Genomic DNA, 23,001 nt, shown 5'->3' on the forward strand with positions numbered 1-23,001 from the left:
GTGTGTGGGGGCGGGGGGGCTCCGCGGGGTGCAGTGATGGGGCCCTGAGGGGCCCCCTGCTGGGGGGAAGCCGTGGGGGGGCTCTGAAGGGGGCCCTGAGCAGGCTGTGGCCTGGCCGCAGGAGGAGCTGGGGCAGGGCCCCACTTTGTGCTGCTGGGTCCGGCTGCGCGGTGGCCATTTCTTCTCCACTTCTCTGGGTGCCAAGGGCCGGGTGGGTCCTTGGTGTCGTTGCGGGAGAGCTGAGTCTGCGTGGGTTTTCCCCCCACAGAGGTTCCTCCTAACCGCTGGTCTGGCTAGCTTTTAAAATGCTGGAAGAGCCAACAACCCAGTTCTAGGCTCTTCTGCGCTCCAGCAGTAAGTCACGAGCACCACTGAGTCCTTGCCCTGTCGCGGAGGCGTTGTGTTGCTCTCCTCGTCCTCCTGCTGGTGTGCCCCTTTGGTGGACAGGGAGCTTCAAGTGAAGTGGGAGAAATAATGCTGGGAGGGAACTGCTTTTGCTTGCCTTAAGTCTGTGAGATCTCCTTCTTTCCTTCATTTCCATGTTCCTCTGGACTCTCTTCTTTGCAGCAAATTGAGGGTAACTGGAGTACAAGCCATTTACAATCTATGGGGACAGAAATGTAAAATTGAAAGATTAGAACAGAGTTCTAGCAGAGTTCCTGATGCTGTGATTATTTCTGTAGGTTTATTAGCTATGTGAGAATGCCTAGACTGACGATCTGTGATTTACTTGCAAAATATGTTTTGAAGTTAAGCGTCTGTATTTTCATGTTTTCTTTTTTTCATTTTAGGCCACATCTAGACTCCTGGTGAACTACCAAGAACCTTATCGTTCCCAAATTTTAGATTATCTGTTCAAGGTAATGTTTGTTTTACTGCTACAATTGTCTCTAGTTTCATACAGGATTTCTTATTGTCTAATGTTGGAACTCCTTTAGTATATTCTGTACCACCTGAGAATGAAATGAGACGCACTGTTTTGGAAAGCATTGACTTAATGTTGATTTTGACTTGGCACTTGAACGTTGTGGAAAAACTAGGAAAAGAAATAAGCTGTGTTAGTGACTGCAAGTTGTAGAGTAGCTTTTTAGCTGAAGAGTGGAATGGTCTAGTAGACAGAACTTTAGATCTATTAGTGCAAACCCTAGTCCAGTCAATAATTCATTGTTTCTTTTTGTAAAGATCACTTAATTACTAATCTTGCAAACAGTTATGAAACATGTTTCATACATGTAAAATATTTTTTCAGTCTTTAATTAATTTCTTATATTGTATTAGCATGCATACGTTCTTGCAYGGTAAATATTTTAACCTTTTTTATTCTTCCTGCAGAAGAACAAGCTTCCTACCTCTTTGCAGAGTTTTGATCTTGCTGTATGAAGTGCTGTATAAAAACGGCAAGAGTAGTTGATGGCCTAGTATGTTAACTCTGAAGGCAAAGAGAGGAGCCTCCTTCTTTCAGAATTTGACAGCTGCCAACATTAAATATCTGATAGGTGTTATGATAAAAATTACTTCAGCACAATTAAGTTTTATCAGAACCTTAAGTATTTTGCTGTTGGTTTTGATAATCAAGCATAATTCTTCAAATTAGTGCTAAGATTCCTCTTATTCCTGCTGTCAACATATCTTGATTGTCTATCTGGGGTTAGTCAGCTAGGATTAAATTCTTTTTGTGGCTAAAATGTGGGGTTTTGCAGGTCATAACAGTTGTGTGAAGTGGGTCTTTGAGACAATGTTGATTTTTTTTTGGAGTACAGAGAGATTTGTATAATGTGAAAACTACTGCACAGACTGCCTCATTTCAATAGGATATCTGTTCCAACCTGGTCTCAAGTGTAAGTGCAGTATTTTAGGGGGTGTATGAATTGTATTGGTTTGTAAGCTGCTTTAGTTGCAAAGTGTAGCTTGTGAAGTTACCCAACTTAATATAGGGTAAGATTATTGCACTGGACAATAATAACTTGTCTTGCTTTTGGCAATATAAATTACTCTGCTGGAAGAGGATATCATGTTGCTTTTAAATAGCTGTAATCCAGATGGCTGGAGGGAAATAATTTACTGTGTAGTTTAAAGAATTGGTTGTAAAGGATGGAGTAAGGTGTTACATATGACTGGGGAATGATAAAAGTTTTTTTAGGAGACTGAAGTCACGTGTTACAAATCTAGGTTTTCTGAAGGAATCAATAGGCATTTGGTCAAAAAAGATCTATCTGAGAGATCATGAGAGTTTTTAGACATGTTGTTTCACCAAAGCCTCTTAAACTATCTTGAGATACCTGGGAGGAAGCCTTGTCTCATTCTCCTTCCTGTCCTTTAATCTGTCAGTCAACTTTCACGATGGAGATGGGAGAGGTAATGTATTAGAAGTGTAAAATCAAAAAATGGCATGAAGAGATGACAAATAGGGAATACATTTTAGTTATTAAAAAAAAAAAGGGGGGGGGATCAAAACCTTGCAGGCCAACCAAGGAATCCTCTATGCAGCAGGTATATTAATAATATTTATTTTGGTTTTATGAAGTGCATTCTCACATCTTTTTTTTGGGGGGGGGAGATGCCAAAATTATACTTGAAATTGGATAATTCTATGGAGGAGGCCAATTATTAAACATAATGATTAGTTATAAATTCTGGCTTGAGCAAYTCTTAAACCACTGATGGCTGGAAGAATGTTCTAGGAACAGGATAGCTTTATATGTGCTCAAATTTTATATTCTGTCTCATGCCAAGGAAACAGGGTTGTGGATTAGGTGGCCATTTGTTTTCCATTCAGGTGCTTTTTTTCTACACACTCTCACTCATACACACCATCTTTCCCTCTGTGTCTAGCAGATTATTTCTGACCCCTTTATGTGCTGGTTTCACATGAGCAGTGTAGTCCTTTACACCAAAGAATAAATTATTTACAAAGATGGCAACTATAAACATTAAAAAAAAAAAAAAAGCTTGACTTCTAATGTTAAAAAAAACTGTTGTGTTTCTCATACAGCCCATGTTCTACTTTAAGATCTCTTCAATGTTTTCTTTAGCTTAACCAAGCTTAAATGGGGGAAGTGTAGTTAACTGTACATTAGTGAAACTGGCTAAACGTAAATTGTTCTATTTGCTTTGCTCAGTTTCCTTTGGGAGAGGAATTTCATATATTGCACTTGTACCTGTATGGGTATGTTAAAAACTAATACTGTTGAATTTATGGCATCCTCAATATTGTACATTTACTTGTTGTAGTTATCTTGTCAACAGCAGGAATCTGTTTCTCTCTTTTTTTCTTTTCTTTTTTTTTTTCTCTAGCCAAATTTTGGTGCTTCTTTACATATCCTGAAGGTAGAGATTGGAGGTGATGGACAATCGACAGGTATGGATTCTGTGGGAGCAGGGTTTAATTTCTCATTTCCATGATGCAGTAAGTAATGCCTTTAGTTTAACCTCCTGGTCCTGCACACTTCACTTTAGTGGAAGCATAGAGATATGCTCTGTAGTATTTTTGGAGTTGTACAGAAATGTCAAAAATAATTTCTGCTAGCTTGTAGAAAAGAAATTTACACTGAGACTGTTCTCTCTATAATATGGTTAATAGGTTGCATTTTAGAGCAAAATGAGTTCTTTTTTCCCCCAAGATCAGGGAAGCTCTAATAGCATTCATAATTGCTGAACATTTCTCAAGCACCCGTTTTGCAATACAAACTGTGTAAAACTTGCATAGGGGAGGTAGTTTGTGTCTTAAAAATGTAAAACCAGCTGATCAAAAGCAATTACATTCCTTTGATTTAATGAGCCACTACATTGTGGTGTTGACTGACAGTATGCACTATTTATTTTTCCTGGCTCCAATTTAGAATGCAAATGTATTGGTTTAATTTGCCTAACTTGCTGTATTTACATACAGGGCAAGCTGTGAGTGATACATGTTTAGTAACAGCTTGTCTGCTTGTGATGGAAAGCTGAGAAGCAGTAACCAGACTACTGTTCATACTCCCTCCCTTTCTCCCCCTCCATAATCTCTTTTGTAGAGAATCGACTTAAAGCAGACTCGGTTAATAAATAGAAAACATAGCATCTTTTTTAGGGCATTTTATTTTTATACTGTCTGTTTGTCTAGTTACATGTTGTTTTTCAATTTTTTGGTTTATTTAAGAAAATTGACATAATGGAAAGTATTATACTGTTTAAGAACTTAGTATTCAGTCAACAAATTCTGGTCAGGGGAAAATGAAACCTTGTTTACACATGCACAAACCTTGTCGTCGAACTCCCTTGCTGCTGGCTAAGGAGAATGTTACGCATTTGTGTTGTGACTTTCCAGCTTTTAGAAGGAGAACACTAAGAAGTATCTGTCTTATCACACTCAACTCCAGCTGTTATTCTGGCCTCTGAATTGTTACGATCAGGAGTCTAGGTCTGGAACTTACTGGTTGTTTTATGTCTCTGACAAACAGAGATTCCAAATAATCAAGCATTGGTAAGACTGAAAAAAGAGTCCTGTTTTCTGTAATGAAATGTGCTGTTCCAACAGTCTTCATAAAAATACATACTCTGGTTAGAAGAGATCTCTGTAACAATTAGGCACATAGTTTAACATGAGTAATTGTTGCAGTTGTGTGCACAAGTTGTTAATTGAGTTTTATATATAGTGACTGCCTATGCAACACTTAGGTACCTTTCTAGTTTGTTTACCACTTCCTGAATGAATTCATTGTATAGCCTTCAAATCCAAAGACTCTTCCTGCAAAGAACACCACATAAATGATAAACTAGGTCTTTAGCTATAAAAATATACTTTCTTGTCATGGCAAAACTTCATGACAGTTCTGTCTTTTCTCCTCCAGGCTTGCCTTCCACAGAGGGAACAAACTAAACTACTTTAATGTTTTTTAGTTTAGCTATAATCTGCTGCTTATACTTGCTATGAGTATCTTTTTCCTCCTGATCCTAATGCTGTAGCTTTCATAATGATTGTTTGGATGAAGATGATCATGAATATAGATTTAACATTGTCATAATTAGGGATAGAAAATGTCCAACAGATAATCACATTCTGATGCAAAAAGAGGGCATAATCTTTTAAAAAATAACAAATATTAAATTTGTGCTGTACTTCATCTAAATCTCTAAGAATGAAGGATAGCGTGCCTTGCCTGTTCCCTCTCACTACTCAGTTTGCTTTGAATTACGTACCAAAGAATGTGTGAACCATATTGGAGTTATGTGCTTGCATGCTGTAGCCATGAGCAATACAGAAAACACTCTGATGTGTAGTAGCTTATGACACAGAAGCTAATTGTGAGCTGCCTGCCTCTTTCCTTCCTAGATGGTACTGAGCCCTCCCACATGCACTATGAAAATGATGAGAACTACTTCCGGGGCTATGAATGGTGGCTGATGAAAGAGGCTAAAAAGAGGAACCCCAAAATTAAACTGATTGGTAAATTGCTTCAAATAGTTTTTATTTTTTATTTATTTTTTTAATCAGTTGCATACCTGACTCTTAATTAGCATATTAGTTTTAATGGACAGGTGTTTTTATGTTGCAGTAGAGAAAGTAGAATCTATAGTATTTGGTCAGCTTGTTTTCATGTTTCGCTTAAAGATACTCTGTTCTACTCTTAGAGTAGCATGACATCCTGTGACTCTAATTATTTGCTTGCATTCTGACATTAATGCTTAGACTTTATCACCCAAATAAAACAATGAACATAAATGATCTGTCACAAAAGTTGCATTTCTGAATAGTAAATAAAGTTAAAAAAAAAGAAAAAAAAGCTTTGGAAGTGGGGAGGGAGAGAAAAAAAATTCATAAAAAAGATAACTGTCAATCATATATGCACCAAATTCATTTATATGTTTTTATTACAAACCTATAACTCCCCCCCTCCCCTCCAATATATTGTCTTCTGATTTGCTCGCCTTTTGTGTTTAGTTGAATTTTGAGAGGACTTTCATGTCTGCCTATTTTGATTTTTGAGTTGTGCATGTCATGTGAAATACAACTATGAAACTCTACATTTTACCTGAACCATTTTTAAAAATGTGTTTCACATGAAAGAAGGGGAGAATTTTTTTTTTCCTCTGACTATAAAAAAGTGTTCCAATAGTGAGCCTGAATATAACTCAGTTGATTTACAGTGAGATGCCAGATGGAATGTACGTACCTTCTGAAAAAGGAAGTGAAAGCTTTCTCACCAGTCATGATATATCTCAGTTCTAATGGTTCTCAGACACAAACATCAGCACTTGCCTCTCATTGCTGATTTGAACATGTTTGGTTTTTTTTCCTTTGTCAGTCTGTCACATGGAAAAGCTAGTGGAAAAGTAGTTCAAAGTTACAGTCTTCAGTCTTCCCTGACAAATTCTAAAATTAGCTGATGGACCTGACATTTTAAGATACTTGCCTTTGTGTCTTAGCTTTTAAGACCATGAAATTTACCTTGAATTTTAAATACAAGTGTTCTATGCTATTGATAATGCCTTAATGTAGTATACAACTGCTTCCCTTTTGTACGTGTTAGTAGTGGTTGCAGAACTTACTATAATCTTAATAAGCAAGTACCTCTGTGATAGCAAGCCTGATTTCAGCAGTCTACAGGGCAGAGTGTCTTGATGTGTAATATAATTAAAGATACACTGCATCATTTGATTGTGCCCTTCTGTCTAAATTAGTCTATCTTCATCTTAATCTGCTTGAATACTAATTTTCCTTGTGCAGTTTAGCAGCCAGACGAGAAATAAATGTCTTGCAACTTTCTTCTGATTTTCATATAGTTAACTTGATTATCTGTTATCCTTTTACTATGAAGTGTTAGTATGAATAATATTTTATAATGTTTATTATGAAATGACTAAGTCACACGAGAAAAAGTTACATCCAAATGAAAGTTTATAACAAATGTCCACGTCTGTAAGTAGTGAAATATTATCCTAGTTACTTTAAAGCTCTTAAGAGCTTATTTTCAGGAGTTTGGAAGGTTGTCACTGTGCGTGCTTTTTCCTTGTGACATTTTTGATCATGTGATTCATCCACATATGCTAATTTCCCACTTTTGCAAGTACAGCCATCTCTCTCTCTCTCCCCAAACCAGACTTCCTTTCTCTGTAACTGTACGTGCTATTCCAGTTTCAACAAGTTATTTAAATCGTGGTGTTCATTGTAGTTTATTATTGCTTAACAGTTCAGAGTCAGCAATGTTTGAAAAGAGCTCTTCTCAGATAAAGAACAATCGTGCTTTTTTTCCTAAAGAGGTGTGATGAACAAAAACATAGGAAGGTACTAGAAGTACATACAAATTGCTAAAGATGAGGGTTTCATTGGTACTGGCTGTTGTGCTCTAGCTGCTGGATTATCTAATCCCACTCCTTCTAGGCATCGGGTTCTGCTTTATCCAGCTCCAAGGCATGACTTGGTGCAGGATTTGCTGGATGGGTTCTTTTAGACAAGTATTGTGGCAAGCAATTAGCTTACCATTTGAGGTTAATTATGATTATTAATAAACTTCCTCCTTCCTCCAAACCAAGCTCTTGACAAAGGAAGGAGGGTTTGCCTTTGAATTAGCCTATGGTGTCTTATAGAGCATCAGCTGAAAACATAGCAGGATATGGTTAGGTTAATTTATTATTCTTATTCAGCGCAAGATCCAATAAACTGCTGAATCTCAGAAATGCTTTTTCATGATCCAGCTCTTTTTTCCTCTGTTATGATCAGATCATCACTTATTTTGAAAGTCATATTCAGAACATTAACAGTGTTTGGTGTTCAGCATTGATCCCTTGTTTGTAACTTGTAAACTGTTACTCTAAAATCTTCAAAATGTTAGACCTGTTAGAGCTAATACTGCACAACAGAAAGATTGTACATAGTGAATTGTTCTCTAGTAAAGATGGGTTTAGTTAAAAAAAAATATATATAGTTTGATCATAATGGATATTACAGTGTGTTCTCTGGTTAAATAAGATATGCTTTATTGTATTCCCTGTAAGTATGTGAACTTGAAGTATGTATCTGCCCCCCCCCCCCTTTTTATTTTTTTTTTAGGCAGGGCAAGCTACAGTTAGCTATTGAAGCTTACTGAGTAATACAGAACATCTCCTTAATTACCTTATTCATTTGCTGCTTCTGTCTTTCCAGGATTACCTTGGACATTTCCTGCATGGGTAGGGAAGGGTGAGAACTGGCCCTATGATTACCCAGATGTCACTGTTTACTATATCATTTCCTGGATATTAGGAGCTAAACAGTATCATGATTTGGACATTGATTATGTTGGGGTCAGTAATGCAAAATCGCCTGCATAATTTTTTTTATCTTTGTTCCTAAGTTCTTGGTCTTGTCTCTCTTTGTGGATTACAACAGGGTGGGGAGAGGGAAAGGGAGGGAGAGAAATTATGTAATTGCAGTTTTAGTTTTTTTTTCCTTCCAGTGTAAGTGGAAAGGCAGAGATCGTGTTAGTTTAGTGTTTCTGCAGTAATACCTATTAATGCAGAAACAGTGTAAAATGGCAAGATTCCTGCCTTYCCAATTCTAGAACAAAGTTGCCTGAAAACTTGAGAATTCTGAAATCTCTTTGAGACTCTGGTTTGTCATTTTCTACCTAACTTGTTCTGCCTGAGTTTCAGATCACCAGCTGACAAAACAATTTAATTAAGACTTCAGAACTTGTGAAGGTCAGCTAACATGACTTCTTGGTATAAAATGTGGCCACTATTTTGCAGAAGGGCAATCCCATACATCTTATTCCATTTTTAACTGCATTATTTATAGCAGATTAAGGTGTATGAATTGCAGTACAGTGTAACTACTTTATGGTGTTACAGTGCAATGTATGCAGGTAGTRAGGGAATGTCTGAGAAAACTGCCCTAACTTGGAGGTGAGAGGAAGAGGCACACAATCTGGAAAAACATTTTTCAAGCTGATTATTTGACTGAGATTCAACTTTTTTTTTTCCTAATTAAGAAAATCTGTGTGGATAAGATTCCTCTAAAATCAGTTCTGTGCTTACTGAATCACTGAATTCAGGCTATTGAATGTTTAGATGTGAGGAAAATTGTGTAAAGGGCAGAAAAGGAAAAAATCCAGAGTGAAGCTATGGTTCCTATCTCTCAAAGAAAATCTATATACTGTAATGGGGGAAAGTATATCTGATGTCTGTCTCTTCTGGAATATGTTTTCCTTGATGTTGCAGACTTATTTCATCTGTGTCAGTCTTGCACTCTGGGTAACACAGTGATGCTCCTGAAATTCAATTAATTTGGTGGGGTGGGGATGCCGTTTCAAACTTTCTTGTTGCTATGCTCTTACAGTAGAAGGTATGGTAAGTTCTGCAGACTAAGTRTTTGAATAATGTCTGGCTTCCATGTTGTTACTTGACACAGTGTTTGGCCTTTTTAATTCTATGCTTTTAAGAAAGGCGAAGTTCTGCTTCCATGGGCAGTGTGCTGACAGTGCATATTATCTGATTTCTTTGTGGGTATAATGTGAAACACAGAAAAACAGTGAAGTCTGCAAGGGCTCAGAAACTGTCAAAACATTTTTAACACTATTCTGATTCTACACTGTAGCCTTTACTGCTGTTTTGACTTGCAGCATGTGCTATAAAATATATATTATCAGTTGTTATATGATGAACTGAGCCTTTCAATACATAACTTTTTCAGAAATGAGCCAATCATATTAGCACTTGGGGAATCTAGATCTAGAAATATCCTTTTAATGATTTCATCCTACAAAGAAACAGGTCTCTAACTCTTTCTGAACTCCACTGATTTATGTGTGGTTTTCTGTAGGCAGAAGGTGCACCTTGAGAGAAATTGCCTAGAACTAGCCAACAAGAAACACTGAGCTCTAAGCRTATTTGAGAGGCAGGTTGTTCGTTAGGCTCAACATCAAACGAACATCAACATCTTCCCCTTGCAAGAAACTGTCCAAGGGTCTGGGGATCTACATCTACAGGAAGATGCTTTCAGCTTTTGCTGGTGAACATGAGCCTTTATGCTTATGCTGTGGGTCAGAGGAAAAAGTAAGGAGGTTTCTGACTCTGCATTTATTGGCCAGGGTATTTGGTGAGAAAATCAGCATTTCAGCTCTTGAATTTTGATCTGTGTTTACCTAAAGCAGACATTCCATAAAAGATGGAAATCCAGAGCAGCAGAAATCGGAAACTATTTTGTGTGTCTGTTTACTTATGCTATGCTGAAGCTCTCCATTATGTTTGAATAAGAATATAGTCCTGTGTGAATTAGAAAAAAGACTAAAACAGTGCCATTGAATAATCTCCTGAAACTAGGTAATCATTAAATACGTACCTCATTCTAGCTCTCCTGTGTCAGTGCATGGCAAAAGGGCCCATTCTGTAGGACCACATCTTGGGCCATGATGTGTTTCCCAGTGATCACTAATAGTTGCTACACTACAATGTGTAACACTGCTGTCACTGTAGAGCTCTCACAGCATTACAGTTCTTTTCAGCAAAAAAGCAGGCAGTGGACCTGAGTCAGATAAACAAGCAGCTGTTTTGAACTTTCATATAGAATTTTTCCCCTGGAGAGCTAATAACAACCAGCTGGAGCACTCTCCCCTAGCAGGCTGAAACAGTGGGATTCATTAGTGATTGTATGATCTTGTGGACAAAATCTTTCATTATGTACTCACGCATCCTGTTTTTCTAAACAGCTTTTTACTTTTGCTTTATAGATATGGAATGAAAGGGCATTTAGTAGCAAATATATCAAGGTATGTATTTTTTCCATATCTCTCTAAAGTAAACGTATTTCTAGAGCTTGTCTTTGTTACCATATATAAACAATTAGCTTATCTGAATTTGCCTGGAATAGGGACCTTAATCAATTACTGCAAGTACTTCACTTTCTGAACTCTCTATTTTTTTGGAATAGTTACAGCCATGTAGTGCTAACAGGATCAGATCTCTAGGTTGCGTGTGTGTGTCTGAAACTTTTTTTGAACATAAACTTCCAGTGTATGCTAAGTATGTATGGAACCCTCCTTTCTAATGAAAACTCCAGTTGATGCTACTACGTTCATTCAAATTCATCTTTGTACTGGCTTGGAGCCAGTTATGAAGTAAGCTAAAGATCTAGAACTGCTTAAAGTTCCACTCAATATTATTATTACCTTATTGCTATAAAACTCAAGGTTCTTGTTATATTGTTTGATTACCTTTTCAATAAAATAAATGTCATGTGTTGTAACTCTGCAGAAGTCAACATACCTGCTGCTCTAAAACACTTAGAGAACACAGTATTTCATATATTCAGTTCTGAGATATCACTAACCCCTCACTTTCTCTGCCAACCCACTCTACCTGCCCGGCTCACTTCTGTCGGGTATATGGATATGTTATATTGAAGTGGAATCTTAAGCACGTTCAGTTCCTTGCTGCTGCATGGAGGTAAAGATGCAGAAACATTATCTCTTCTTAAAGCAAATCAGAGTTAACTTAAACATGTAGAATGACTGCTGAATTTTTTTTTGCAGAACTCAGCAGGGATTGGATCCCATCTGCTTACAATTAGTCAATTAGTTTCTATTAGAAAAAAGTTTCAGTTCTTGCAGTTGTGCACAGTGAATGATGTTAGTCACATCACTTGTTCTTGGCAACTTTCATGCTTATTTTGTTCAATGATTAATTTTAGTAGAACAATGAAGGAAATGATGTATAACATTTAAAAGTGACCCTCCAATAAGACCAAGAAAAGTTAAATATCTTTCATGAGGCTGGCATGTATAAAATTCTGCCTACTCGTGAAAACTGTGAGTGCTGTCTTCTAAGGATTCTTTTTTTCTTCCTAGTAGGTAGAAGTAGATGAATACCCGTAGAACTGTTTCCTCTGGTTTGTGCAGCACTTTGAGGGAGGTCAGGAACCAATGGCAGAAAACTTTGTACTGGTGGTGTACTCGTACAAAGAGAAACACCCTGTCTCTGGTTTTGTGGGTTTTTTGTGAAGAAATATGTTATTGGTTATATATATTAAACTAATTCACCAGGTCCTCTCCCAACACAGTAAATTAGTTTCTGAGGCTCATCTCTTCTTTGACCAAGTTCTGTTAACCATGCTTCATTCTACAACGACTTTCACAGAAGTTATTTTCTATACTCCACTTCCTTAGTCTACTAGGCCATTAGTTTCTTTTGGACTTGGTTGACAGAAGTTCAGTGCTAAAGCTCTTGAGTGTGACTTACAAAATCCATCCTGAATAAAACACAAAAATACTGAAGTGTGAGTTAGCAGAGAATAGTGAGATAGCACCTGTGTCAAGGTGTCTGTTTCCAGTAATAAAATTCTGATGGATGTGTAGCTGTTCAGATTTTGCTGGTGAATTTACTTAAATTTGTCTGAACTGGTTCAATGGGTATGCCTAGAATCTTCTTAAAATATGCCATCACAATATGTGTTCTTCACTAACTATTGCCTAACTTTATTTTTTTTAAGCTAGGAAAAGAGTTCAGAGTGCTATCCCTTTATTAAAAAAACAAAAAACAAAAAACAAAAAACTCAAAAACCGTAAGTCTTCTGGTGTGTAGTTTTGTTTTTTTTTCTTTCAGCTCAGTCAATGTGGGTTTCAGGGTTCCTAGATCCTATTTAAAAAAATTGTTAATTAATCAGGCTATAGACTAATGGAAAAATCACTGAGAATACTAATAATCTCCTAAGGGGTAATCCTAATTGTAGGTAAGTTATGCTGACAGGGGCAGAGGGGGAATTCTGGGGGGACTTCAAGTACAAATCCCTTGTTATTTATTATGTATGTTATAAAAGCAAAAACAAACAGAACTGGAAGCACTTGTTTCTGCCTGGAGTAAGAATGCAAGTAAGATGGAAGATAAGTAGATACTTTTTTTTTTTGAGCTGTGAGTTTTATTTATTTGCTGATTACATGTTATGTTGCTTGGAAAGCTTATGAAACTTGAACCCTTTGTAAAAGGAATTATTGAAGAGATTGATTGTCACTAATTGGCTTTTTTTTTWAAAAAAAACTTATTTCTTGGCTTTCTGTGCACCTTGTAAGAAATAGAAATACTCTACTTTGCAGCTCAGTCCCATATAATGCCACTTGGAGGCCTTCTCATCTCTTTGCCTTGGCTCCCTAATGTGGGGAGAATGAATGTGGAGAACAGGTTGTTTGTGGAGACAGAGCACTCTACTGGTTAGCTTTTCAAATACTGCTGAATTGGGACTAAGCTTTTAGCTTTTAAAGCTAAAATTTTAGTTTAAAAATTGATCCTAAAATCACAAAGGTATTTCCTGAAGTGTCACCCTTCTCCCCAATATGTGTTCTTGGAGATATGGCTAGTATATGACACAGCTTTTTATTTAACATCTGTTTTTCTTACACTCTGCAGTGTGGCATGACATCTAAACAACATGATAGGTCTATTTGCAATCAGCCATTTCGAAAAAGGCTTATTTAAATGTGTACTGTTATTGCTTGTAATGTCTGATGAATGAAGGATATAGATTAGCTTGAGTTCTTGGTTATCTTACTAAATTTTTACTTTTAAGAACAGCTAGTTTAGTTACTTCATCCACTGAGGCTCTAGGAATGTTTCTTATTAAGTGGAAAAAAAAGTAAAAGAGAAATGATGATCTGTTGCTTATAAATTCCTCTTTCAGATTTTAGTCTCCCAATTATATTTTTCAATACTGTCATCTTAAACTAACCCTAAAATTTAAAGAATATTTTTATATAAACAAATATGGGGTGGGGGGGCACTGGAGCCCTTCTGCATACGTTGCTATGGAGTGCACTGTGAGTGTCTACAGCTCTGTGTCCTTGGTACTTATTTTTCTACGTGGAAGTTCTGCAACCTCTAGTAGGTTTGTTTTGCTGAACTATCTCTATAGTTAGGTAATTTTTCTGACCGTCTAACCTAAATCTTGCTATACGTGCTTTAAATGTTTATGCTTTTACTGATTCTGGGTGCTTCAGAGAACTAATCATCTCTCTCCTCTTTCAAAGATCATTCAAGGAATTTGAATATTGTTGTCATATCTTCTCTCGGTCTTCTGTTCTTAAACAGCACTGGTCTTGCAACCTTTCTTTGTGGGTCATGTTTTATTAACTCTTATCTCTTATGTGGAACAGTTAGAAAGAATCCAAATCATTCTAGAAATATGCTGCTCAAAAATGAGTACAGGGGTCTTAAGTGTTAATGGAATCCTTCCTGATTACTCAATGTATTTTATGTACTGCACTGTTTATATAACCTGCTGCAGTTTACCCTCCTCCCAAGCAGTAGGATAGTACTATTTTTCCCTTAATGAGCCACTGGAATCCTCAGAACCATTTCAGCAGGGCTGAAGCAGAGCTTCCGCATACTTTGCATAGAGCAGAGCTACATCTGTTAGAGCGTTTCTGTTGTACTAGGTCAAAATCATTTATGAATAAATATTTTCAGGCTATTGTTCTAATTTGTCAAATTCTTCCTTGCTTGGGATCCTACACAAATTTGAGAAGTATACTTTCTGACGTGAAGTCTTTGAGAAAAATATTATATTAATATCATATCTGTGACAATGCTCTCTGAATCTTACCTTAGAAATCTTCTGATTTTTTTTTTTTCAGTGAATTGATCGCTGTTACTTGTCTTTTATAGCAGTTTTCCTACTTGAGGTACATTGTAAGGTAGGGTGTTCAGTCTGGACTTCAGTTATGAAAATATTGCGGGAAACAGCTTCAAAAGCCTCAGCTCCCTAGGGTTTTGATTAGTTAACTTTGTCTCTAAAAATACTTTCTTTTTAGAAGTGTGGTTTCTCCATCTGTGTCTTCTCCAATCTCTTTTTTTTTTTCTCCAATCAAATCAAACATACAGATTTTTTTTTGAAGACTTTTTATCAATGAACTGGCAAAGTTCTGTCTTTCAGTCAGGTRTTTAAAATCTAGTATCTTATAATCATTTAGGGCTAGAGACAGGAAATCGGCACCAACATGTAAGAAAAGATATCTGATAAATTTTGGTGATGGACATTGAGATCTAACTCTTTGCAGTGTTTTATGATGGCAAAATAACCTAGAGTTCTGAACTGTTAAATATGTTTGCCTCCCATCTCTTCTGATTACTGAAGAACTTTGACTTAATGCACTGAAGGTTAATTAAGACAAAATCAGAATAGTTAAAACATCTCTAATGTATTCATTCTTTAACATGTGCCAGATTTGTAAGAGTTTTGGGGGTAGCCTGAAGATTAAATTGATACAGGTTTGCAACATCCACCTAGCATCACTGTGGCTTCTGCAATTATGAAAAAAACCCTGTACTAAAATCATGCTTATTTAAAAAAAAAAAAAAAAAAAAAAGTTTGGTATTGTATTGTTACTTATATCTATTAGTGGGGGAGGCGAAACCTCTTAAAGTTTATCAGCAACTTCTGATCTGAAATACATTTTTTTGATTAAGGGATACTTGACATGGTTTCATGCTAGGAAGTTTGGAACTGCAAGGACCTTACTGTAAATGTTTCTACCATTATGAATTTTCTTCTGGTAAACTTTTATCATCCTTCAAGGACTTCAAGCAGTTATACAGAATTTCATTGTTACTGTTTTTGCTTCATGTTCTTTGGATCTTGGTGCTTATTGCTACCAGTGCTTGGACTTTGCTTTTTGTCCCTATTTGAGTACATGTCAAAATAGAAATACCCCATATTCTCCTTTACATTACTGGAGGACTATTAGAAGAAATCATTTAAGGAATTCATTCCTACTGATCTTCAAATGATTAGAAAAAATCTTCCTTACGCATGCATACGTGGTTACAAGCTCTTTTCTATTTCAAGACTTCAATCCTGTTTTCTTGTATTCTTTTGGGGGGATCAGGGTTAACTTTCACTTCTGATCACTTGCGGAGGTATGTCCACCTTCACACTCCAGTCAGTATCATTATTAGGTTAACTTAGTGTGATTGACTTTGAGATAAATCCATTACTTATATGCAGTGAATTACTTGCATGCAAAGGATGGAGTCAGTATGTTGAGAGTGACTGAGTGCAGTGTTTGTGTATATATACATGTGGTGTCAAAATAATCCAAGTGATGAGAAGGCTTTTTTTASTGTAGTGGTTATCTGAATGTCATAGATGACCCTGCCATGTTAAAAGTAATGCTTGTGTTAATAACTTTATTTTAGTTGTTATGGCTTTCCTTGAAAAATGGGAATTTTTCTTATCCATTTTGCTCTGAAGACAAATGCTCCCAATGACTCCTTCTACAATTCTTAAATTGTTTTTGATCTTATATTTTCATGTTGCCTCATTGATAAAGGCTGTAGTTTAAGTGGTATTGTCTGTTGCTAAGGTACTTCGACAGTCTTTGGACAGACTGGGTCTAAGGAACATTGGCATCATCGCTGCGGATGGAGATTGGAACATTTCAAAGGAGATGATAGTTGATCCCTATCTTAATGATGCTGTTCAGGTAGTCGGGTAAGTGTGGGAGAAGAGGGGAGGAATGTTGCACACTGCTTCTTGCTTTATTTTTGTAAACAAGTCTTCACCTTCATTTTTTGAAGTCCTGTATCCTTATTTCATATATTCTACCAATTCACAGTTTTGTGATCATCATGTTACAGTGGTGACTGATGACTCCTTCCTGTTTTCCTCTCTTCTTTCAGTTCAGTGCATGTACAAGGTGATCTTACCAGTCTTCCATCATTTCTTTCAAGTCTTCAATTAAGAACCCTAAAAGTCAGTGCCTATCTTAATGCTAGCAAATCATGGGAGACTTTTAACAGATCTCCATGTGCATCTTAAAGGTCAGAAAAACCTTAGGACTGAATTCTTGATCTGAAATCAGTTTTAGTTTCAGATGAACTTCAACTTTAACCCTGGGACTTTCCACAGTTGCAGAGTTCCCTGTTACTTTTCCTTTGTTTGTGGTCATGTCCTAAAACTAGGAGTTTCCATTTGTTGCTTGTTATCTGATAACTGATAGTATCAGAAGCACATACAGAGACTGTGAAATATTAGTAAAAATGCGCATCCAAAATTGGGGTTTAAGCAGCGTAGCTTACTTCTCAGTTTCAGTGGCTAGGAGTTGCAGTTCTGGAAAATGGCAACATGATTATTTGTCTGTGCTTTTTTTCATAATACGCTTTCTTACTACCTTTCTTTTGTCAGCTGGCTTGATACCCATTCTACTGCTCTTGCTTTCTTGCTTATCTCTGCTTTCTCAAAACTATGAAAGCATTTTTAAAAACTATTGCATGTTCACACTGGAAATGAACTATAATGTATAAACTTTTCACTTGTGTTATTTTTATCTTGCATACCTCTAATTTATTAATCCTACTGTGATAAGGATATGTTTGTGGTCCCTAGTGTGCCATTTATCCTCATTTAGATGTAAGGATATGTAATGTGCTCATAATTGTTAAAACAAGTGCATGATGCAAAAGTTATTGTGGGTCAGTTAAGCAGGGATTTTATAAAGAAACAGCTTTCTTATGTATTGAGCTTATAAACATGATTACCTGAAAGTGGTTGCCTGAGAAAATATTAATTATAATGCCAAAGTGCAGTAACTAATTTCATAAGAAACTTTTGTTTATACATGGTTGTATTTATAACTTGCCTAGAGTAAGCAAGACTTGCACCTCAGCAAGTTACAGTGTTTTAGGAACTGTTTTAGTTATGATTTCCATACTAATGAAACCTGCAGAATGAATGCACTGAATGTATATATGCATTGAGGAGCATTCTTGTTCTGAGAAGATTTGCTTAAACGTCATAAGCTCAGTCCTGCCCTGCCTTAACTTTGTCTTGTGTCAGGTATGTATGTATTTTTTTTTTTAATTGCCAATGCCTGCAGCAGATTATTGGCTAATAAAATGAAAAAGATGCTGTATATTTAGTTGGCAGTTTTCAAATCTTGCTGTCCCTATTTTAGTTACAATAGATTTTGGATGTCTTTTGGGATTTAACTAATGTGATAAAGAAGCACATGTCAGGCATTTATGATTTATCTTGAGAGAGGCTGCTGTGAGTATGTAATGTATCTCTTTGCAAGATATTGGCAGTTATTTTTAGAACCTGACAAGTGGAAAAAAGAACTCTTAAGTTCATTTCTAAGTTGAATTTTTTTTGTCACTTTCTTGAAAAAATGGGAGTTCTAGTCAACTAGTCTCTTCAGTGTCAAGTAACACTTTATGCAAGTTCTTAACAAGTCTGTTTATTGGACTACTTTAACATGTGGAATGCTGAATGTGTTCTTCAGTGTTCTTCTGTACTGTGTTACAGGAGTAATAACAAATTTTGTTACTTGAATCACATTAAAAGGGAGTGGGTGGGGTTTTTTGTATGTGTGGTTTTTTTAAACAAAAAAAACTTGAATGCTATAAAGATCAGTTGATGTTTTTCTTTAGTTTTCCTGAAGGAAATAGCTATTTTCATCCAGAATCTTTGAGTAACTTTAGCAGATTTTTTTTCTTGCATTTCTTATTATAGGGACCTATGGAGATACCAGATGTAGTCTAGTTATGCTGCAGACCTCATGACTGCAGTGTGATTAATGAAGTGCATGTGTGGGTGTTGCTCCCCCCCTTCCCCAGTCATGAAAAGTCAAGAGTTAGCAAAGCTACTGCACAGGAAATGTTCCTCTGTCTGTTAAGAAATTTGGGTTAGTGCACACACAGCAAAATGAGAACAACACATCATTTTAGTCAGTGCTGACTTGAAGGCACCAACTGCAACACTGAGTTCATGTTGACCTAGAAAAAGATGATAGTGGCTGTGCATATGTCCTTTGTTGCTCAAGTTTAGAAAGTGGCTAAAATTACACTGTATCTGTATGTCTCTTGGATATCTTTATCTAGTTGCTTGCCAAATCTACGACTTTGACCCATTTTCCTAAATAGTCTTAAATTCTTGTTCTTTGAAATTCTTATTTGTACATTGGTTGACTCTTCTGTAATCTCCTTGCAAGTCTAACGCTCTCTGTGACATTTTTTACAGTTTATTTTTAATGGAATCTTGGAATTAAATTTATATTGTTTTATTCAGCAGTTATCTAGATAGTTGAAATGATCACTTTGACATCCATCTATAAAGTAACTGACCTTTCCCTTTCTTTGTGTTTCCTTTCATTTGCTGTTTTGCATCAAGTAATTTTTACTTTGATACCATTGTTTCCTTTTCCCCTTGTCCCCACCCATGCTATTTACAATCTGAAGCATACCTAACATAGATTTATGGTAAAGCTTCTGTCTCCATTTATTTATTTTTTTCCCCTGCTGTCTGCTGTCTTGTGGTTTGAAAGATAGAAGACTTCATATTTTCTCTTTAGGTCCAAAGTTACCAAACTGTTATCACTCAGGGTATTTCAGTTTCACTGTTTGAGTGAGCGGTCTTCCTGGGCGTACTGCTCGCCATCATTTCATACCAATGAGTTACAGCACTTGCCAACAAAAAGAGGAATTTAAGTCTATGGTAGAAGGGGGGCGAGGRGAACCTTTATTTGCTATCGAATCAAATTGCTTACTTGGTACTGATAGAACTGCTTGAAAATGAAATAAATTTGCAATTTAGTTACCTCAAGTTTTAAACTGTTATGTTATGCTTCCTTATTTTGTCTGTCAGACTGTCTTCACTTCCATTTCACGTGTCGTTTTGATGTCTTAATTCTGTATTTATACAGTATATCTTCATGTTACTCTTCTYCTGGGCTGCATCTTAAACTTCTGGTTTTGGAGCACCTCTTGTATGTTAGACATGAATTTTGTTTGCTTGCTGTGCTTGATGAAGCATGATTCTACTGGGCAAGAAGTTTTTTCTTAAGTTTACATGCCAACACAATTTCTCTGGTTTATCTAGAAGTAGACCAAGTGAAAATGTTTTACAATAGTTCTCAATCAGTTAAGATAACTTCCCATTGTAAGTCTTCATTGGTGGAAAATGATTGCATGTTGTGTGGTCAAAAAAATCTGACTTCAAATTAATTTCTATTTAAAAATACAATATGATTTTGTTCTGTCCAATAATTGATGTATCATTAGTATTTTCTAGTACAGTGATCAAATGGCAGAGATGATTGGTGCTATTTCAGTTTCTCTCTCTCTCTCTGTCTCTTTTTTTCCCTTTCCTAATGTTTGTAATTCAAAAATCATGGTAAGTCTTAGGAACAATGAGGAGTGACTGTTTAATAACTATTTCGTCAGTGATTATGGCTTTTATGCAAGGGGTTCTTGTTTTGTTRGTGTTTTTATAATGCATATAGTTGCAGCTTTAGGGAAATTGGTAGTCTTATGATCAAGGAAGGAGCATTTCAACTTGCCTGTGATACTGGTATAGTCACAATAATATGATAGCTTTCTCAGTCCAATAGGAAGAACAGGTCCAGTTTGCTGACTCTTTTCTCCATCTGAGGCAGAAAACATTTGCTGTGAAAGAGAAAGCTGAATTGATTTGCCTGAGAGGTGTGTGCTAAATTGGTGGAAGAATTAGGATTAATTATAGAAAATACCATCTTCTGGATTTTATTTTATTGTTTTGAACCATATTACTTTTGCCATCTATTTTAAACAGGATTTCTGTATTGCACAGTTCAAAGCACAAGCTAGAAGCTGCTTTTGCATTTGTTATGTAACTGATCCTAAGACCCAATGTTTGTCTTTGGTTTAGAACTGTAGATATTGCTGTTAAAGTGGCAGTGTCTTTTTTTAAATGTGATATTTCTGGTGATCTGGTTATCTGTAATCAGACAGAATCACTGAAGTTGAGTTCAGTTGAGTTTTAGTATCTTCACAACCCCTCTGGGCAACCTTTGTTTGTTTGTTTTTTCTTCTTTTAAGTKCTTATTCCTAACTGAATTTTTTTCATTGGTCCCCAGTCTGTACTGTTGCACAGACAGGGTTATTCTGTCCCAGATGCAGGACATTGTGCTTGCCCTTATTAAGCTTTACAAGGTCCCTGTCAACCTTTTATTTTTTTTTTCCCTCCCCTCCCCCCCAGCCTGTCTAGGTCTCTCTAAATAACAGCCCTCCTTTTCGGCATGTAATCTGTGAACTTCYGGAGTGTGCGTTCTGTCCTGTTGTCTTTATTATTATTAAAGACATGGAATGGTGTTGGCCCTGATGTCAGTCTTTGGGGACATCACTAATAATTGGGTCCTGCTTGGACTTTTCTRCCTGCCTTGGTGGGAGACTGTGCTAAAGACCTTGCTAAAGTCAAAGTATACAACATCCGCTGCTTTCACCTTGTTCACACAGGTAGTCATCTTGTCACAGAAAGCAATGAGGCTCATCAGGCATGATTTGCCCTTGGTAAATCCATGCTGCTGTTCCTGGTCATCCTCTCATCCTTCATGTGCTTGGAAATGGCTTCTAGGAGAATTTGCTCTATAACCTTCCCAGGGACTGAGGTTAGGTTGATTGGCCTACAGCATCCCAGATCCTGCCTTCTTGAAGACAGGCATGACAGTTGCCTTTTTCTAGTTATCAGGAACCTCCTCCGATCATTAAATACTTTAGCCTTGGTCTGTATGTTAAATTTGTAAAACAAATATTGCCTTATTCTAATGTAAAATGAACAGGAAAATACAGTACAAATGTAGTATTAATGTTGTGTTCAGACAAAGATGTCAAGACTTTGGGAAGGAAATCTTGACATTTCAGACTACATCTGCCCAACCACATGCAAACCAGCTCAGATTCTGATCTGTGAAAAAGATCTTAAAGTACTGTTTTCTGTAGTTAGTGTTCCCTATTGGACAAGATTATATATTCTAGAAATATACAGAATGTTTGAAGGTACTTGGACATTTGATGTTATCTGAATTATAAGTACAGAAGTACAGCAAACTGTTTAGGGGCTTGTTCTGTGTGGGCTTCTGGGTTTCTAGAAACTGCCTTCTTTAGGCTTACTCCTGTGTGACACTGAATTTGTCTCAGAGATTCTCAAGGCCTCCAAGTGTCTCTTGGGAAATGTACACTGATTGCAATTTTGAAATTTGAAATAAAATGGAGTTGAGTAATAAGGTGTGAATATATGTCTGGGTTTTCTTTTTTTCCCTTTGATTGTATTTAGGAAGAGCTGGTCTCATTTGTGTTGCTTCATTGTTAAACTGAAATATTCAATTAGTTGGGAGAATAGGTGAAATCATCTCCTTGTCACCTTAATTAAATGTTTGTTTTGGTTTTACAAGGGCTACACAGTTAATACTTAGTTGTCTTTGCCCTGCTGTATGCSGTCCTTGGAGCTTAACTCTCAACATTGTAACATCTAAATGGCTGATCTGCAAATAGACTATCTTGCATGACATGGGATACGCTTTGCCTTTGTTTATCTGTAGTTTTGTGTTTGTAGGAAAACAAGGAAAAATGAAAAACATTTGGTTCTTTTGCCATGGACATGAATAACTTGTCCTTCCTGGAAGACCTTTTGTGCTTGACAGTCTGTTTGTTACATTTTATTTGGTGTAGCAGTTTTTGTTGGATTTGAGGGGAGGAGAAAAAGTTGAAATATGTTCAATTGTTCGGTTAGTGTTGAAGGAGGTACTGCCTTCCCCAATAATAAATGTTTGAAAATTTGAAAAACTTTTTTATTTCTCCCTTCTCTCTCTTCTTTCCTCTCTTCTTTTAAAGCTGTTAAGATACACATTGGATAAGCATGGTCTGCAGCAGGTGAGGATCATAGCCAGCGATAGACTGTGGGAGCCCATTTCCTTTGTCTTGCTGCTTGACTCTGAGCTCCACGGAGTGGTCGATGTGATTGGGTAGGGGGTTCTCTTTTTTTCTTTCTTGGTGGTTTGTTCTCAGTTTGTCTTTATTTGCTTATTTAGAAATAGCAAAGCTAAAGCTTTACCTCATATTTTTATGTATTTTTTATCTGCAACTAAAAGTCTTATACTGTAATCTTTCTTACTAACCCACATCAAATCACAGATTTTTGTCCTGGTGGCAACTCAGACCCTTTAATCACAAGTCTCCCATCATGGGGAAGAATCCTATTGGCTGTGGCTGCACTTTTGATGAACTTAAATTTTTTGGACAACCTTGTTT

The 23,001-nt window shown here is 36.6% G+C and overlaps 1 protein-coding gene across 6 annotated transcripts in view; it reads left to right on the forward strand.

Annotated features, from left to right (window-relative positions):
* Positions 1–23,001, forward strand: part of GALC (galactosylceramidase) — a 47,228-nt gene that overhangs the window by 726 nt on the left and 23,501 nt on the right. For 4 of the 6 annotated variants that reach the window (XR_003255735.1, XM_026079396.1, XM_026079395.1 and 1 more), the window contains exons 2-7: positions 792–860; positions 3,295–3,358; positions 5,312–5,425; positions 8,123–8,262; positions 10,686–10,724; positions 22,585–22,715. Coding sequence is in view for 5 of the 6 variants with exons in the window: in XM_026079396.1 (XP_025935181.1) it covers positions 792–860; positions 3,295–3,358; positions 5,312–5,425; positions 8,123–8,262; positions 10,686–10,724; positions 22,585–22,715 (557 nt within the window). In the remaining variant the exon portion in view is untranslated. Of the gene's footprint in view, positions 1–791; positions 861–3,294; positions 3,359–5,311; positions 5,426–8,122; positions 8,263–10,685; positions 10,725–16,304; positions 16,433–22,584; positions 22,716–23,001 lie in introns of all 6 variants that reach the window. The other 2 variants (XM_026079397.1, XM_026079398.1) reach the window with 2 other exon arrangements.

This window comes from Apteryx rowi, unplaced genomic scaffold (assembly GCF_003343035.1).
Source record: "Apteryx rowi isolate R43461 unplaced genomic scaffold, aptRow1 scaffold_5, whole genome shotgun sequence".
NCBI lineage: Eukaryota > Metazoa > Chordata > Aves > Apterygiformes > Apterygidae > Apteryx > Apteryx rowi.